Source organism: Amphimedon queenslandica, unplaced genomic scaffold (genome assembly GCF_000090795.2).
Source record: "Amphimedon queenslandica unplaced genomic scaffold, v1.1 AMPQUscaffold_13299, whole genome shotgun sequence".
Taxonomy (NCBI): domain Eukaryota; kingdom Metazoa; phylum Porifera; class Demospongiae; order Haplosclerida; family Niphatidae; genus Amphimedon; species Amphimedon queenslandica.
The window spans coordinates 93,254-110,091 of NW_003546465.1; the positions used below are offsets into that span (position 1 = coordinate 93,254).

Below are 16,838 nucleotides of genomic sequence, written 5' to 3' on the forward strand. Positions count from 1 at the left end.
AATTCTCATTTGATGAATGACATTGTATATAGAGCCCCTCCCTTTTTGGGTGGGGCTGATTTTTTGCGTGACATTCTGCATCTACTGCACTTCTTGCTCTTAAAAGCAGAGCATTATGGCAGCTCACAAACCCAGCAATGACAAGTAAGCCTTCACTACTCTTCCCATGTCTCTATTAAGCACTGTTATAGAGATTACAAGGAGTTGAGTCATGCTAGTAGACTTCAAATGAGATCTGTCCCTATGTATCCTTTATCAAGCACAAGGTAGTATAGTATCTTATAGTTATGCTGTTTTCATTATGTGTGCGGACTAATAGCGGGTTGAAGAAGAAGGAAAAGAGAAGGACTAAGTCGGCAGATCAATACAAGCATGTTAAATCTAGGCTGCCAAGCAAAGAAAACCTCGACCATCAACCAGGTAAAAACATCAGTGACAGAGTATCAACTTGCAATAGCTACACATGTATCAATGAATGAAAAGCTTTTCAATTTTTACAAACTTTTTTTTAATTTTAGGAGGTGGAACAACTAGAATATGTCTACAAAAAATACCTGACTATAAAGCCTTTGTTAGCCCACGTATTGACAGTCATACCGCTGTACCATATTCCACTGACCCTCGTCCACATACGGCAGATGGTACAACCAGTAGACCTTCAGCCAGTAGACCAGGATATAGCTATAAACCGAGATCAAGGGACTTGAAAATACCGCTAAATGATGTAAAAAGGTTTAAAGATGTCAAATCAAGGATTGATAGTCGTGATCCAAATCCTTCTGTAAGAGGCACTACACATTCCATAGAGGATCTCGTGGAAACTGAAGGATTTCTACTGAATCCTCGTTTCAATACTGTAGTCAAATCACATAGTTTTGGCACTGTTGAGGAACTTTTTCACTGCCTAAATAAAGAACTAAAGACTTAAATGATGCATAATACTATTGTCATAATTGTAAATAAAATATATTGTAGTTTTTTGAAACCTTTTTCATTGTGCTCTGCAGCAACTCTGCAGCTCAAGAGGGTGGAGCTCATTAACTGGGAGTGGCTCATTAATCTAATTAGGTATTCACGATGAGGAAACAAGCCTTGAGGAATTCATTATACAAGATTCATGAGTTGGGTGCACTGTGAATAATACAAGAAGAAGCACAGAGCGAGTGTGGTTAGAGCAATCAGGCCGGCTGATTTACTCATCAGTAAATGCCGCAGTAGACGAAAAAGCGGTAGAGAAACAGGTCAGTTCCGCTGTAATGATAGCCAAAGCCTATCTTTTTATTTTGCGGTTAAGCTGACCAGAGACTAATAATTATTTTTCATAATAATTATGATGCTACATCGAATCCCTTGTTCTTAGAGCTTGTTGGTGAATGCATGTACCCTGTTTTGCTATTGTAAGTCGTGTTAAATGCCCCGTGTAACTATACCATTATTCAGTAGAGTAGGGTCTATTGCTGTTAATACAATAGTTGTAACTTATTGAATTTTTGTGTGTGATAAGCTTGTATGAGTACACTGTGTCTGAATTTGTGGCATCTTGTGTAAGTTTTGATAGGAAGACACTAAGTATATTCACTGCTTTTCTCATGAATGTAAAGTATGAAGATTAGGAAGGGGAGGAAGGGAAAAACAGGATTAGATCATCTGCTTTGAGGAGGGGAAGTATTAAGGATTTGTGCCCATTGATGGAGGGAGGGAGAGATCAAGTGAGAAACTGAAAACTGATTAAGCATGAGAAAGCAGGAGAGAGAGAGAGAGCTAGGGAAAAAGGCAGGGGAAAGAGAGAGATGGAGAAAAAGAGAGAGGAGAGAGAGAGAAGGAGAGAGTGAAGAGAGAGGAGAGAACAAAGAGGTATATGAATCATTACAAGGTTGTGTCATGTCTTCACATCTGGTCTTCATCCAACAATCCTGTGTGCTAATATACTAGCTAAGAGAAGGGAGTGACCATTGAAACCTTATTGCCCTACAAACAATAATAAAAAAATAATAAATAATAATGATTTAATCTATTCCATCCCAGAACTGAATGTTCTTAATTGTACTATTATCAATACTTAGGTGACTCCCCTGTAAGTGTACAAACTGCAATACTACTGAAGGCCTGGTTGGTGATTCTGCCATAATAATAATAATAATGCACAGTGTTCAAGATGAAGTTAAATACCATTCCATTTCAACCCGTGTACATACATGTACATGCATGATATTCCCATTCCATTATAAAAACAAGTACCATTGAAATTATCCTGTTTTGATATAATTATTCTGTATTATTGCTATATATTTGGGGTCTTGTTTGGTTTGTGTTTATATACATTATTGCTTATTGTATTCACCAAAGCATGTCCTGTAGGCTGTAGCCCAGTGTGTGTGTGTCAGTAGTATAATATCACATTAAGCAACCAAGTTTCTATAGATACATTATTATACTGTATAATTGAATGCTGTCATCCTACTGGTATGTATGTATGTACGTATATTATGTACTTGTATGTATTGTATGTGTATGTATTGTGTATTGGGTGGGTGCAGTGTTAATATTGTTGTTTATATATAAACATGATTAGCTCCTTCATTTGTCCATATATGGACCTATTGTTAAACTCTTATTCTCTAATTGGTTGAGCTATTGTTCTTCTTATTCCCCATTGCAAATAATAATAATAATAATATGATAATAATGCTAGTAAAAATTTTGTGATAATTTACAGTGTCACATGTAAATTTGATGCATGTTTCATGTGTACTATTACTACTATTGTCGTGTTTACATGTATTTTTTAAATTGGCTCACGTACATGTACATTTACATGTCAGCAATACACTAGTAAAGAAATAAGAATAGTATTTATTAGTAATAGTATTAGTATTATTATTATTAGTATTATTGCTTGTAATATGATGAGTATTATTTGTACATTTCCAGTGCATACTACTTGTAACTCTATACCATTCTCGGTATTTTAATTTTTTTAGATCAATGATAAAAATTTTTTGCAAGCATGTACACACACACGTACATGTACATGTTGTTGTTGTTATTATTAAATAATTGTTTATCGATGTCTTTAAATTGTTATTTTTCTTATTAGCCTTGTTTATATTTATGACTCCCAATTGTTTATACAACATCATCAATTATTAATACAATAATTAAATGCATATACATGTACATATATACATGTATATCATATACCACTACAGTACTTAGTGTGTTGATATGACTGCTACCTTTATTCATTGCTACATACATTGTCATTATCTCTTTGTCTATCCATAGACACCACTGACAACTGAGAGCTGAAATCAGAAGGAAAAGAGAGAGAGAGAGAGAGAGAGAAAGCTTGTTTTGGAAAGACAAAAAATTGATAGTTTTAGGAATTGAAGAAACATCAAAGAGAAGTTAATACAGTAATAGTTTCTTGTTGTCTGTGACGGTTTCATTCTAATCATGGAGTTGATCATAAGGGACAGTTTCTCTTCCTCGTCTCTTTCTAAAAGTCGAAGTCCCTCCCTGGGGGCCGTATCGGCTTCAGCCACGCCCACCGGTCAACGAAATAACAGACGAAAGATAACAGTCATTGATGGCAACTTTCAGAGTCAGAATGACTTAGATCGGAGCCAAACCCCACCTCCTTTTTTAAACCCGAATATTCCCTCGCCACGTCATTCTGGAACCCCTTCAACCGATTCCCTTCGACCACGGGCCATGACGTCCCCACCCGTAGACCTGCGTAATGGACGTGACAGTCGTTCCATGTCACACCTGGACGTGATTCGTGCTCCCTCACCTTCACTGAGTTGGAGGAGTAGTACCAGCTCTATAGCAGATACAGCAGTTTCATCTCTCATCCAACCTCCTTCGTCAGAACACAAGATACTACAAGACATCAAGAAGCAAATGACACAGTCGTTTCTACACTCAAAAAGCTTAGAAAGAGAAGTTAGTAAAATACCAAAGCTTCGGTCGGACTTGCAAGCAATGTATCGAGAGAGAGAAAAATTGATGAATGAGCTACTGGAGCAAAGAGCGATTGTACTACAGTTGAAACAGAGAGTGTCTCTACTACACGAGCAAAACCAGGAGCTGGCGAAATTAGCAAAGTCTGACTCGAGTAGCAACAAGCAAGTACTTGCCATTCGTAATACACTAGTAACAACAATGGCACAATTGAAACAGATGGAGGATCAGGTTCAAGGGATACCGCTATTAAGGTCACAGATACGAGAGTTGGAAGAACAAGTAAAAGAGGCAGAGATTAGGGGTGGAGACCGACCAAGAGTTCCGTCAGATCTACCCGAAGGTGTGAGTAGCGAGACTTACGTGAGTCTACTAGAAGAGAACCAGAAACTCAAATCGGCTAACGCACGCATAATGGAAGAGATGAAGTCGGTTTCTAAGCATTTATCTGCCGTTACTGAGAACTGTGACAGCATCCAGTCGAGGATGGAGCAATTCCATTCATCACAAAACACCTCCGGCCCCCTACAAGAGCGTATCAAGAAACTCGAAGACGAAAAGTCCTCACTTTACCAGGAACTGGTCGACGCTAAATATCGTAATGATAACGAGACTGATGTTGATTTGGCTCACCTCAAGAAAGAGGTTCGGTCTGTTAAAAAGGCAAACTCAAGACTGAGGGCAAAGATAGAGAGCATGAAGATGGAGTCGAGGACTCAGAAGGAGCAACTGGTACTGAAGCTGTTTGAGATTGAGTCTCTAAATGTGAAGACATCAAAGTATGAGATGGAGAAACAATTACTGGAAATGGAGCAAGTACAAGTAAGTAATAATAATAATAATAATAATAACAATAATAATAATAATAATAATAATAATAATAATAATAATAATAATAACAATAATAATAATAATAATAATAATAATAATAATAATAATAATAATAATAATATGTAATTTTATTGTAGTACATGTATACATGTACATGTTTGACTATTTGTGGATTACTCATTATTAGTCTTTTACATTATTAAAACTACATGTACATATACATGCATCTATAATGTACAATTTACTGTGCATACATTAATTTTAGAGATTTTATTATTAATCATTATTATTATTACATGTACACCATATTTACTATACAAAGCATGCAGTGTATTTTTCAAAACATTTTTATTTCATTATTTCGTCAATCATTAGGTCCAGTCCGAGGGGTCTTTCCCTTCCTCTCCTTCAGCAGCTGCTGCCGCTGGCTCAACCTCAGACGACCCACTAAGAGAACTCTCTCCAGACGGACGAGCACTGATCCTAAGATTCCAACAGCTAGAGGTACACTCACACGAGATGCAGAGCATCATAAAGACATTCGTATCGGAAAGACAAGAAATGGAGTCGAAAATAGCCGAGCTAACGGCTCGTCTAAATGAGACTGCAATTGATGATCTACAGAGACAGATAGAGGAGTCTGATAGCAAACTAGTCATAGCACGAGAGAGGATACGACAGTTGGAGGAGACTATTGCTCGTAGGTCTTTGAGTCCGGAGATACAGGGAGTGGAGGACGAGCGAGATTCTTTGAAACGTCAAGTGAAAGAAATGAAAGTTGAGCTACGACGACTATCAGTTATAGAGCAACAGGTGGTAGCTAAGGAGAGTGCTGGAGATGAGCTTGTAGAGACGAGAGAGAAGTTCGAAAAGACGAAGATCGAGCGAGATCGTTTGAGTCGAAAGGTGAAAGAGGGTCGGTCAAGGTTAAAGTCTCTCGCCGGAGATCTTAAAAAGTCTGCAGAACTTGTGGAAATATATCAAGGACAGTGTACTAAGATGGAGAAAGAAATGAGTGAGAGTACGAAGGAGATTGAGCGATTGAAGGAAGAACTGGCAAAAACAAAAGCGTCCCTGGAGGTGAACGAAATGAGCAATAAACTGAACGAGAAGAAAAATGGAGAGGAGGGAGGAGAAGAAGAGACTGATAGTTCTGAGGATTTGAGAACTAAAATCGAAGAATTGTCGACTCAAATTGTTTCATTGTCTGAGGAGAAGGAAACTGAGTCTAAGGCAAGTGAAGAGAAAATCCAGTCTTTGACTGAGGAGTTGAAATCGATGAAAGAGCAAAGAGATAGTGTACAAGCATCTTTGAATCAAAACGAAATGAAACTTAAAGAAATCCAAGCAACTCTGAAGGAGTACGAGAGCTTTAAAGCAGAGCTTGAGAAAGTTTCGAAAAACCTCTCGGAAAAAACCAAGTCTTTTAATGAGCTTCAGTTCCAGTTGGAAGAAGCTAAAAATAACCGCGACGCACTGTCTAAAGAAAAGGAGAACTTAGTACAGCAGAATTCTGAGCTGACACAAAAATTGTCTTCTATTTTATCTGAAAACGACTCGCTAAAGCAAAAAGTGGAACTTCTTTCTCAAGAGACACCAACTCTAACAAGACAAAGCACTGAGTTAAGAGTAGCTCGAGATGAAATGGAAAGAAAACTCAGTCTAGCTGAGAAAAAGTGTGAGACCCAAATCACAAAGACCCAAGAGCTCGAGGAAAAGCTTGAAGCCGCCCACGAGTTTTCTCGTGACCTCAAAAAGAAGCTCCGCCTACTTCAGTCGGACCTTGACGAAGCTGAGTCAGCAGTTGACGAGACGAGAACTACTGAAGAGAAATTGAAGGGAGAACTGAGAGAATTAAAGAAAGAGAGAGACACACTCCAGCAATCGGTAATAGATAAGGAAGGGAAGTTGAAAGAGTCAAGTATAGAGACAGAAAAAGGAGCTCAGAAATTAGCAGAGGTTGAGATGAAGCTACAGTCTTTAACGAAGCAACTTGAGAAAGAAAAATTGCAAAAGGTTTCTGTCGAGAAAGAACTCAAGGAAGCTAAGACGATCGAAATACCTAAACTTCATTCAGAGCTGGCAAAGACAGTGACAGAAATGGGTCAACTAACGACTGATTATTCATCAAGAGTAGCTCGGATCAGGGAACTGGAAGGTTCTTATCAAAAGAGCGAATCAGAGAAATTGAATCTATTACGAAAAACCGAATCACTCGAGAGAGAGAAAACCTCGTCGACAGACAAAGTTTCGAGCCTAAAATCAGAACTGGTTGCTAAGAATGATGAACTAAGACACCTTCAGTCGACTCATTCAAATTCCCTACTCCACAATCAAAAGCTAAATGAAGAGCTTAAGAAGACTCGGGATGAGCTTAGAAAATTGCAAGCTGCCCACTCGAAAAAGAAAGTCGAAGCGACGTCGCTCAAAGCAGAGTGTAACAAGTTAAAAGACGAAGGGAAAGAGTCTCAGACTCAAGCAAACAAGCTAGAATCACAGCTGCAAGCTAAGGAGACTGAGCTTAAGAATGCAGTGCTTAAAATACAAGAACTTGAAAGCCTCAAAATAAAAATAAAAGAGAAGGAGACACAGTGCGAGATGCTAACAGCTACCAGGGATAATCTGCTCCATAGACTGGATAAAATGGAGAAGTTGGAGATGGATTATGAAGTGTTGAAGCATCACGTTCAGGAGACGCTGGGCCAGTCATCACAATTGAAGAATGATAATAAAGCATTGCTGAATATACTGAAGGGAGTTGAGGTAATGGAGTAATGTACATACAATGTATGTATTGTGTATGTGTATTTAAATAATAGCTGGTTATTTGGTGGATTTTATAATTTGATCAATTTATGTACTAATACAGCCTCCAAAATTTGGCTATGCTTTAAGTAGCTATATACAGCACATATACATGTACATCTATATGAATATTTGAGATTTATTTATGCATGAAGTATGGTTAAGTTAACTGTGTCATCTTTTCATTTTTTTTTCTCTCTCTCTCTTTCTTTTAGATGGAGATGCCAGCTCTAGAGAAGGAAGCCACAAGATCATTGCAAGAAGAGAACTTGGAGCTGCATCAGCAAGTGTCACTGTTGAGTCAATGGAATGATAAACACGAGCAGACGATATCAACACTAGAGCAGCAGCTGGAGACACTTGATAATGACAACAAACAATTATCATATCAACTGACACAGACACAAGCACTTGAACAAGTATGTGGTGAAATCATTATTATTATCAATTTATGACCATTTTGGCTGAAATCTGGAAAAATCCCTGTACTATAGCCCATGGTTTTTTTCCAAAAAATGGCTCAAAAATCACCTCCAATTTTTAGTACATTTTCTGATGCATATTGATGTCTTTATGCTATGTAGAAAGTTTGAGATGATTCCGACTTAAATTTTTCAAGTTACAGCCATTTTAAAAAATCGGCCAAAGTCTAAAAAAATCCCTGTACTATAGCCCATGGTTTTTTCCAAAAAATGGCTAAAAAATGACCCCGAATTTTTGTTACATTTTCTGATACATATTGATGTCCTTGTGCTGTGTAGAAAGTTTGAGCTGATTCCAACTTAAATTTTTCAAGTTACAGCCAATTTAAAAAAATCAGCCAAAATCTAAAAAAAATCCCTGTACTATAGCCCATGGTTTCTTCCAAAAAATGGCTCAAAAATTACCACCAATTTTTATTAAATTTTCTGATGCATATTGATGTCCTTATGCTATGTAGAAAGTTTGAGCTGATTCCGACTTAAAGTTTTCAAGTTACGGCTATTTAAAAAAATCGGCCAAAATCTGAAAAATCCCTGTACTATAGCCCATGGTTTTTTTCCAAAAAATGGCTAAAAAATCACGCCCAATTTTTATTACATTTTCTGTTACATATTAATGTCTTTATGCTATGTAGAAAGTTTGAGATGATTCCGACTTAAATTTTTCATGTTATGAGCATTTTAAATTGTCCCTTTATCATGTTTCCTTATCCCTAGACTAATAATTTATTAAAGAAGGAATTGGCTGAGGTTGAGATTGAAGTGAATCGACTAAAGAGACAAGTACATGAGGAAATGAGAGCAGACGAAGTAAGAGAAGAAACAAAAGTCAAACTAGAAACACAAACCCAACTAGTGACCGTCTTCAATGAGCATAACAGAGCACTGCAGATACAGGTGAGACTACTAGAATATACCAATAATATACTGGAGTGCACTGAGTTTTACTGAATTATGCATAGGTCGTACAGTTGCAGAATCAAGTAAAGCAACTAGGCGGAAAATTGGAGCGGGACAGGCCAGTCACTCCACCACCTATGCCAGAGCTACCTTTAAAAGTATGCAGAGAATATACTAAAAATTACACTAAGTTATACTGAAGATTACTGAGTGATACTGAGTATATTGTTTCTCCATATTAATGTAGGATGTATCATTTGATGCCCAGCATTGTTCAGAGCTTAAGATGCAGAATGCTGCCCTCCAGCAACAGATTGGACGACTGCAGGCTGAACTGCTGGTAGCTCAAGAGTTGTCTCCTGCCATTCGTAGACGTAGTTCAACCTTATTGGCAGTTTCTAGTGTATCATCAGCTCCTAAAAATGAAGACTGCTTTGTTAGGTAAGAGAGAGAAAGAGAGAATACTATACACACTATAAATGAATAAAATATTGCAACTTTAGCTTGAGAAAAATTACTGGCTGTTGTGAATTATTATTATTTTACTAATCTATATTTGTTATTTATTTTTATTTTTACTAATATTAGTATTATTATTGTTGTCGTTATTCTCTTTTTATTAAATATAGTGTTCCTGAGGATGTCTTGCTCTCATGTACAATGCTTGCTGATGCTTTTACCAGCAAAAACAAACTATCAAAAGAACAAATGGTATAAACTATTATCTTATTAAAATAATATCAATTAAAATTCTCACTCCCTCTTTTCTCTTACATAGGATTCATATGTACAGTCTATAGCTGACTGCTGGTTTAAAGTAGTACCACAGAAGAAGCTCACCTCAGACTGTCTTAAATCATACATTACAACTTTTAATCGACTCTCACCAAAATTGCTTGAAATAATAGTCAATATGCAAGATGCCAGGGTAAAGGAATGAAGAGAAATAGCATTGAGAATTTACATTTAATAATTATTTTCTTTATAATAGCTTTGTAAATTTTAAAGTACTTACTATTATATGTAATTTTGAAAGCTATCTGTAATTATTATTTATAGGGTAATTCAGCATTACACCACACACTAGCAAATGGTAACTTCCCTGCAGTATCAGTCCTACTGGATCTAAGTTGCTGTGACACTAACATCACTAATAAGGCAAGAGCTGAATGATACATGATATTATAATGCAGTATCTCTCTTCCATAGGCTGGATACACTCCTCTAATGCTGGCTGCAGCTCATAATGTTGAATGTGGTAATGATAAACCAATCATACAGAAACTGTTAAGCAAAACTGATATAAAGATAAGATCTAAAATAGTAAGATATAATGACTATTCCTCATCTATAACGTTTAAGGCCAGTATGCACCAGGCAATTCTATTGCAATGTAATCTGGGGTTACTTTTGTTGCTGTAAGCAATGTGTTGCCTGAAGATCAAAGTAACCACAGATTGTCTGCAATAGCATTAATTGCCTCTCATACCATTAAGGACTTATTATATTAATATTGTTATTATTTGAAGGAGCTCCAGACTGCATTGATGCTCTCAGTCTCCAGTGGCTCATTGGGTCTAGTTACACTGCTGTTAGAAGCTGGGGCTGATATTAATGCACAAGATAAAGTAAGTGGAACAATAATACTCTTAATAGTTTCGCAATTCGCAATTAGACTTGCTAATATTAAAACTATCATTGATGCATGTCATGTACAAAATGCAATATGCAAGCACCAGCAAGATGCATTTATAACAAAATTTGAAACAAAGCACTGCCTTATTTGTTCATTTTTATGATAGTCTTATCAGTAATGAATTGAGACTATAGTATAGTCTGGCCCTTATAGAATCATAGTACCACTACTACATAGACCTTATTGCATGCAATAACTGTGATAACTTAGTGCTGAAATTCAGCTCTTGTAGATGCACTTTTTACTAAGTATACCAATGTGCATGTATTCGTGATCTATTTATGATTCTTATTCTTGTATTAATTATTGTATAGGATGGGTCCACTTCACTAATGTTTGCATGTGAGAAAGGTTACACCACCATATCTCAACTGCTCCTCTCTCATCCTTCATGCAATACACAACTGAAGGACAATGACAATCAAACTGCTCTTGATATTGCTAAGTCATGTGGACACACTCAACTCTGTGACATACTCAAGAACACTCAGTCTGAGAAAAGCTGATTTTTAAAAATTTATTTGTATTTTTCAATCAATGGCTCTATATGTATAACCTTTCAGTTATTATTATTATTCATTGTAATCAGTGACTATGTTTTTCACGACAATCTTTCTCAATTTATTTTTTATTATCAATCATTTTTAGCTTTTCCTTATAATCACAATTTTGAATTTGCTGTGCTAAAAATGATTAATTTTCTTGTTCTTATGATGTCATAGAAGGGCGTTACCTCCAAACAAAATGACAGCCAAAGCATCAGGTCAATAATTTGTTTATACTTGATTATGACTCGTGTGCTGTTACTATTAGTGTATCATTCAGTTACTGTTACCTCTTGTTATCTATAGACTATCAACCAGTGGAGAGGAATTACCACTCCACTGTACGGGTAGGAGACTACCTGTACATGTGGGGTGGGCTCCAGCCTGATCTCCCTGAAGTACATAATAATGAAGAGAAGAAATCAATGTGTTCTGTGATGGAGGTGTGTCACCTAAGGACTGGTAGGTGGGAGCAGAAACCCACCACTGGTTACCCTCCACTGGGTGTTGTTAGCTATGCAGCAGCTGCCATTGGAAGGGAAATATTTTATTTCGGAGGCTATTGTAATCATGATGACTGTTATTATAATAGTTTATACAGGTAAACATAATAATTACTGATAAATATTATATAATGTTTTATATATACAGTTTTAATGTTGATACCTTCAGTTGGAAGGAACTCTCTCCTACTACATCTCATCATGGCCCTATGATGAAGGCCAACTGTGACATGATAGCAATAAAAAAGAATGGTGAGGACTATCTTGTAGTAATTGGAGGATTTGGACCATCTTCTAATAATACCCCACCACAACCTGGTGCCCAGTACAGTGGTGGAGTTCATCAACGATGCAACGAGATTCATTTCTATAAACTCTCAACAGGTCAGAGCACATACAGTTTATATTAATATAATGAAGTATTGTTATTTGGTGGTTCTCCACTCAGACTGGTTGCATTGAGAATTGCTTGCTTGTTTGTTCATGGTTGTCACTCCTAATTATTTGATAATATGATCAAAGAAATATCAACTAGTTTGCTCCACCCAATGCATTCCATTCACACTAATTATTATTATTGATATTTTTAGGACAATGGATATCACCAACTGTCACTGGAGACAGACCACCTCCTATTCATGACTTCACTTTAACATCAATTGATAATTCCAGTGCTATACAATTTGGAGGTAGCACTACTAATAGACTCAGTAACAATGTATATATTCTTAATTTTACTGATACATCAGTGGTGAGTGTATTATTAGTATAATTACATTAATTATTAATTAATAATGTATTGTATGTGTGTATTATTATTCATAACACTGAGTGTGTGGGTGTGGTTATGATAATTATTTTTTATTTTATTATTTTAGAATTGTTTAAAGTTATCTAATCTTGGAGGATCAGTACAGTGGCCTAAGGAAAGAGATGCTCATTCCAGTGTATTGATTAACACTGGCTCAGGACCACACCTACTAGTGGTGGGTGGATCTGGTACTAATGATATTTGGATATTTGATATTAACAATAAATCATGGAAGGAACTGGTAAGTATATTATAATATAATAACAATACATCATAACTGGTTATTATTATGTACTAGTAATCAAGTATTGTACTTATGTATGTTATACTGTATAATGTAAATAATTAATAATAATTACTGAAAGAATGGTTTACATTAATAATACAACACTATATTGGTTTAGGGTGTGGCTTATAGTTTGTGGGTGGGGTTTGTAGATACATAATACACTGTACAGTATTGAGGAATAGAATCATTTTTAATTGATGGAATATAATAATACAAAAGAAAATGAATGAATTTGTATTTATTTTTTGTTATAGGTTAATATACCAGACAGTATCACTAAAAGATGGTGTCATTCTCTCTCAGTTTGGAGTGTGACTCCAACCACTAACTGGATAATTGTGTTTGGAGGAGGCACGTCATACAATGATACAGCAGTTATTGAACTCAGTGAGTACATGCAAATACAAATGTATTGAATATACACAATTTGTACATATTGAATATAATACAACAATACAGTAATACTATTATTATTATACATGTACAATGTACTTGTCATTAATTCAAATATTGTGTTACTGTATAGGATATACTAGTAATAATGATTGGTCTACTAGTATAATACCTCTGGGCCAGTATCAAGAGAAACTACAAGAAAGGAGAAGAGATTGGGAAGCATCTCAACCTGTTCAACCTGAGGATAGAAGAGAAATAGACCGTCTGACACGTGTACTACAAGAAAGGGAAAGGGAACTAGAGGAGGAGAGAAGAGAAAAGGAACAAGTTAGAAACAGACTACAGCAACAACTTCAAGGAAGAGAACGACAACTTCAACAAGCACAGCAACAAGGACAAGAAAGAGAGAGGCAAATTCAACAGGGCAGAGAACAAGAGAGGCAGGCCAGAGAAAGAGAGCAGAATCTTCAGCGACAACTTCAAGAAAGAGATCAACAGCTTCAATCAAGAGAGAGAGAATCTCAAAAAAGAGAGCAACAGCTTCAAAGGCAAGTAGAAGGTGGCCAGCAAAGAGAACAGGATCTTCAGCGACAGCTTCAAGAAAGAGAGCAACAGCTTGAGGAAAGAGAGAGAGAGTTCCAAGAAAGAGAGAGACAACTTGAAGAACAGATACAAGTGGCAGAGTCTTCCTGGGTAGTGAATAGAAGAGAGATTACAATGACAGAGGTAGTCCTTGGTAAAGGAGGATGGGGAGAGGTGAAAGTGGCCAGTTTTCGTGGTCTGAAGGTTGCTGCAAAGTGTCTCTACGAAGTCATCATCTCTCCTTATAACATTGGGACATTCTCTCGCGAAATGAATATTGCTTCTAAAATACGTCATCCTAACCTCCTTCAGTTCATAGGAGTGACTACAGAGGGTAATCCAATCATCCTGACAGAGCTAATGCCGACGAGCCTAAGAAAGGAGTTAGAGAGTGGAGGAGTGGCCTATCCTGCCATACTGAGCATCAGTTTAGATGTAGCCTGTGCTCTCAATTACCTTCATCTCTTCAAGCCTCATCCTATACTACATAGAGATGTCAGCAGTGCTAATGTACTCCTTCAACCAGTAGGAGTTGGTTGGAGGGCTAAAGTATCAGACTATGGTACAGTTAGTCTCCAGCCACTTACCAGCACATGCTCTCCTGGTAATCCTGTCTATTCAGCACCTGAAGCAGGCAATCCAAGGGAACATTCTCCTGCAATGGATGTCTTCAGTTATGGTGTCCTCCTTATAGAGATGGTCGTTTGTGAGTTTCCAGACGTAGGAAAGAGAGTGGCTCAGATTAAAGCTATCAAGAGGCCGGCATTGAAGAATCTCATTGAACGTTGTCTGATAGAGAACTACAAACAGCGTCCAACAATGTCTGACATTATAAATGAAATAAAAGAAAAAATTGAGTGAGGTAGATAGTAAACTTTGTTTTATACTTTTGGCTTTCTTTAGATACAGAAATAATTTTTGTAGCTACTATAGTTTGACACTTAAAATTTTTTAGTTTTAATTTTAAAAAATTTTTTGTCAATTTTAAACTGCGCATGTGCACAGTCACGTGGCAGAATGTTGTCTTCGGCTGCAATGTGTGCTCTACTGCTCTTATGTGTAGTCTCGTAAGCCAGACCATTCCCCAGTCTACAGTCATTACTGTAGGCTGGGGAATGGTCTGGCTTGCAAGACTATATAGGCTGCAGTTCATAATGTTGAATGTCGTAATGACTAATGACAAACCAGTCATACAGAAACTGTTGGGCAAAACTGATATAAAGATAAGATCTAAAATGAACTATTCGTCATCTATGACTTTAACTCTCTCATATCATTACATATTATATTAATATTGTTATTATTTGAAGGAGCTTCAGACTGCACTGATGCTGTCAGTCTCCAGTGGCTCATTGGGTCTAGTTACACTGCTGTTAGAAGCTGGGGCTGATATTAATGCACAAGATAAAGTAAGTGGGACAATAATACTCTTAATATAGTTTCACAATTTGCAATTAGACTTGCTAATATTACAACTATCATTGATGCATGTCATGCATGTACAAAATGAAAAATGCATGCACCAGCAAGATGCATTTATGACAAAATTCAAAACAAAGCACTGCCTTATTTGTTCATTTTTATGATGGTCTTATCAGTAGTGAATTGAGATTATAGTAGTCTGGTCCTCACAGAATCATAGTACTATACTACTACACACACCTTATTGCAATAACTATGATAACTGCATGAATCAACTCTTGGATGCACTTTTTACTAAGTATACAAAATATGCATGTATTGATTATCTATTTTTGATTCTTATTCTTGTATTAATTGTTGTATAGGATGGGTCCACTTCACTAATGTTTGCATGTGAGAAAGGTTACACCACCATATCTCAACTCCTCCTCTCTCATCCTTCATGCAATACACAACTGAAGGACAATGACAATCAAACTGCTCTTGATATTGCTAAGTCATGTGGACACACTCAACTCTGTGACATACTCAAGAACACTCAGTCTGAGAAAAGCTGATTTTTAAAAATTTATTTGTATTTTTCAATCAATGGCTCTATACCATGTATAACCTTTCAGTTATTATTATTATTCATTAATTATTCATTGTAATCAGTGACTATGTTTTTCACGACAATCTTTCTCAATTTATTTTTTATGATCAATCATTTTAGCTTTTTTATAATCACAAATTTGAATTTGCTGTGCTAAAAAATACATTCTTGCAATTAATTTTTCTTAATGACGTCATAGAAGGGCGTTTACCTCCAAACAAAATGACAGCATAGATATTAGAGCAAATGAAAATAATTATCTATGATGACAGCCAAAGCACCAGGTCAGTATTTTGTTTATACTTGATTATGACTCGTGTGTTGTTACTATTAGTGTATCATTCAGTTACTGTTACCTCTTGTTATCTACAGACTATCAACCAGGGAAGAGGGATAAACATTCCACTGTACGGGTAGGAGACTACCTGTATATGTGGGGTGGGGGCCAGCCTGATCTCCCTACAGTACATAATAATGAAGAGAAGAAATCAATGTGTTCTGTGATGGAGGTGTGTCACCTAAGGACTGGTAGGTGGGAGCAGAAACCCACCACTGGTAACCCTCCACTGGGTGTTAGGGGCTATGCAGCTGCTGCCATTGGAAGGGAAATATTTTATTTCGGAGGCTATTGTAATCATGGAGACTGTTATTATAATAGTTTATACAGGTAAATATGACAGTTCATGATAACAAGAGTAGATAATTAGTTAGGGAGAGTGTCTAACCGCCCTATAGTAGCTGAAATATCACCGCGTAGAACTAAGTCACGTGAGTCCCGAGGCACAATGTCTGATGCTGAAGATTATTAGAAGAATAGGAATGAATTTATGAAACATGTGGAGTGATAGGTGTGGTTTTCATAACTACCCACACCCTATACACGTGGTCCCAGTGGAGGATGATGGAACAGCTTCTCATGAGTAAGTATTAGGCATTCCTGATCATTGAAGAAAAATTTATTGATTATGAACCCCTTCAAGTTGTTAGATAAGTATTGAAATACATCAGTGACAGAATA

At 36.6% G+C, this 16,838-nt stretch overlaps 4 protein-coding genes across 5 annotated transcripts in view; all 4 read left to right on the forward strand.

The window, feature by feature from the left end:
- The first annotated feature begins 57 nt into the window (after positions 1–57).
- LOC109583534 (uncharacterized) lies at positions 58–981 on the forward strand. The gene is made up of 4 exons (XM_019998927.1): positions 58–144; positions 192–266; positions 320–420; positions 519–981. The coding sequence occupies exons 1-4, from the start codon at positions 116–118 to the stop codon at positions 926–928; spliced, it is 615 nt and encodes a 204-aa protein (XP_019854486.1). The 5' UTR covers positions 58–115; the 3' UTR covers positions 929–981.
- Positions 982–1,077: 96 nt separating this feature from the next.
- On the forward strand, positions 1,078–15,964 carry LOC100639618 (putative leucine-rich repeat-containing protein DDB_G0290503). 2 transcript variants are annotated; one of them, XM_019998926.1, is made up of 13 exons: positions 1,078–1,241; positions 3,286–4,788; positions 5,173–7,560; positions 7,818–8,021; positions 8,802–8,981; positions 9,047–9,142; positions 9,232–9,425; positions 9,614–9,695; positions 9,763–9,912; positions 10,044–10,142; positions 10,194–10,307; positions 15,117–15,215; positions 15,594–15,964. In XM_019998926.1, the coding sequence occupies exons 2-13, from the start codon at positions 3,457–3,459 to the stop codon at positions 15,783–15,785; spliced, it is 5,130 nt and encodes a 1,709-aa protein (XP_019854485.1). In that variant the 5' UTR covers positions 1,078–1,241; positions 3,286–3,456; the 3' UTR covers positions 15,786–15,964. The 2 variants fall into 2 exon arrangements, with proteins under 2 accessions (XP_019854485.1, XP_019854484.1); XM_019998925.1 differs by lacking the exons at positions 15,117–15,215; positions 15,594–15,964 and adding exons at positions 10,514–10,612; positions 10,995–11,347.
- LOC100639742 (kelch domain-containing protein 3-like) lies at positions 11,404–12,443 on the forward strand. Its single transcript, XM_019998928.1, has 3 exons — positions 11,404–11,443; positions 11,532–11,826; positions 11,877–12,443. Exons 1-3 carry the CDS (start codon positions 11,425–11,427, stop codon positions 12,136–12,138), a joined length of 576 nt encoding a protein of 191 aa, XP_019854487.1. The 5' UTR covers positions 11,404–11,424; the 3' UTR covers positions 12,139–12,443.
- A 65-nt stretch (positions 15,965–16,029) lies between the features above and the next one.
- Positions 16,030–16,838, forward strand: part of LOC109583530 (uncharacterized) — a 4,842-nt gene continuing 4,033 nt past the window's right edge. The window contains exons 1-2 of the mRNA XM_019998919.1: positions 16,030–16,104; positions 16,193–16,487. Of these exons, the coding sequence (XP_019854478.1) occupies positions 16,083–16,104; positions 16,193–16,487 (317 nt within the window). The 5' untranslated portion in view covers positions 16,030–16,082. The remainder of the gene's footprint in view (positions 16,105–16,192; positions 16,488–16,838) is intronic.

What these genes read in the sequence shown, in the direction of transcription:
- LOC100639742 (XM_019998928.1), top strand. An exon ending in TATTATAATAGTTTATACAG is followed by an intron (nt 11,827 to 11,876) that starts GTAAACATAATA and finishes TTATATATACAG; the next exon opens with TTTTAATGTTGATACCTTCA.
- LOC100639618 (XM_019998926.1), top strand. Translation starts at nt 3,457, where the DNA reads ATGGAGTTGATCATAAGGGACAGTTTCTCTTCCTCGTCTCTTTCTAAA. An exon ending in TGCCAGAGCTACCTTTAAAA is followed by an intron (nt 9,143 to 9,231) that starts GTATGCAGAGAA and finishes ATATTAATGTAG; the next exon opens with GATGTATCATTTGATGCCCA. An exon ending in ACACTAACATCACTAATAAG is followed by an intron (nt 10,143 to 10,193) that starts GCAAGAGCTGAA and finishes TCTCTTCCATAG; the next exon opens with GCTGGATACACTCCTCTAAT.
- LOC109583534 (XM_019998927.1), top strand. Translation starts at nt 116, where the DNA reads ATGGCAGCTCACAAACCCAGCAATGACAA. An exon ending in CACAAACCCAGCAATGACAA is followed by an intron (nt 145 to 191) that starts GTAAGCCTTCAC and finishes GCACTGTTATAG; the next exon opens with AGATTACAAGGAGTTGAGTC. An exon ending in AAACCTCGACCATCAACCAG is followed by an intron (nt 421 to 518) that starts GTAAAAACATCA and finishes TTTTAATTTTAG; the next exon opens with GAGGTGGAACAACTAGAATA.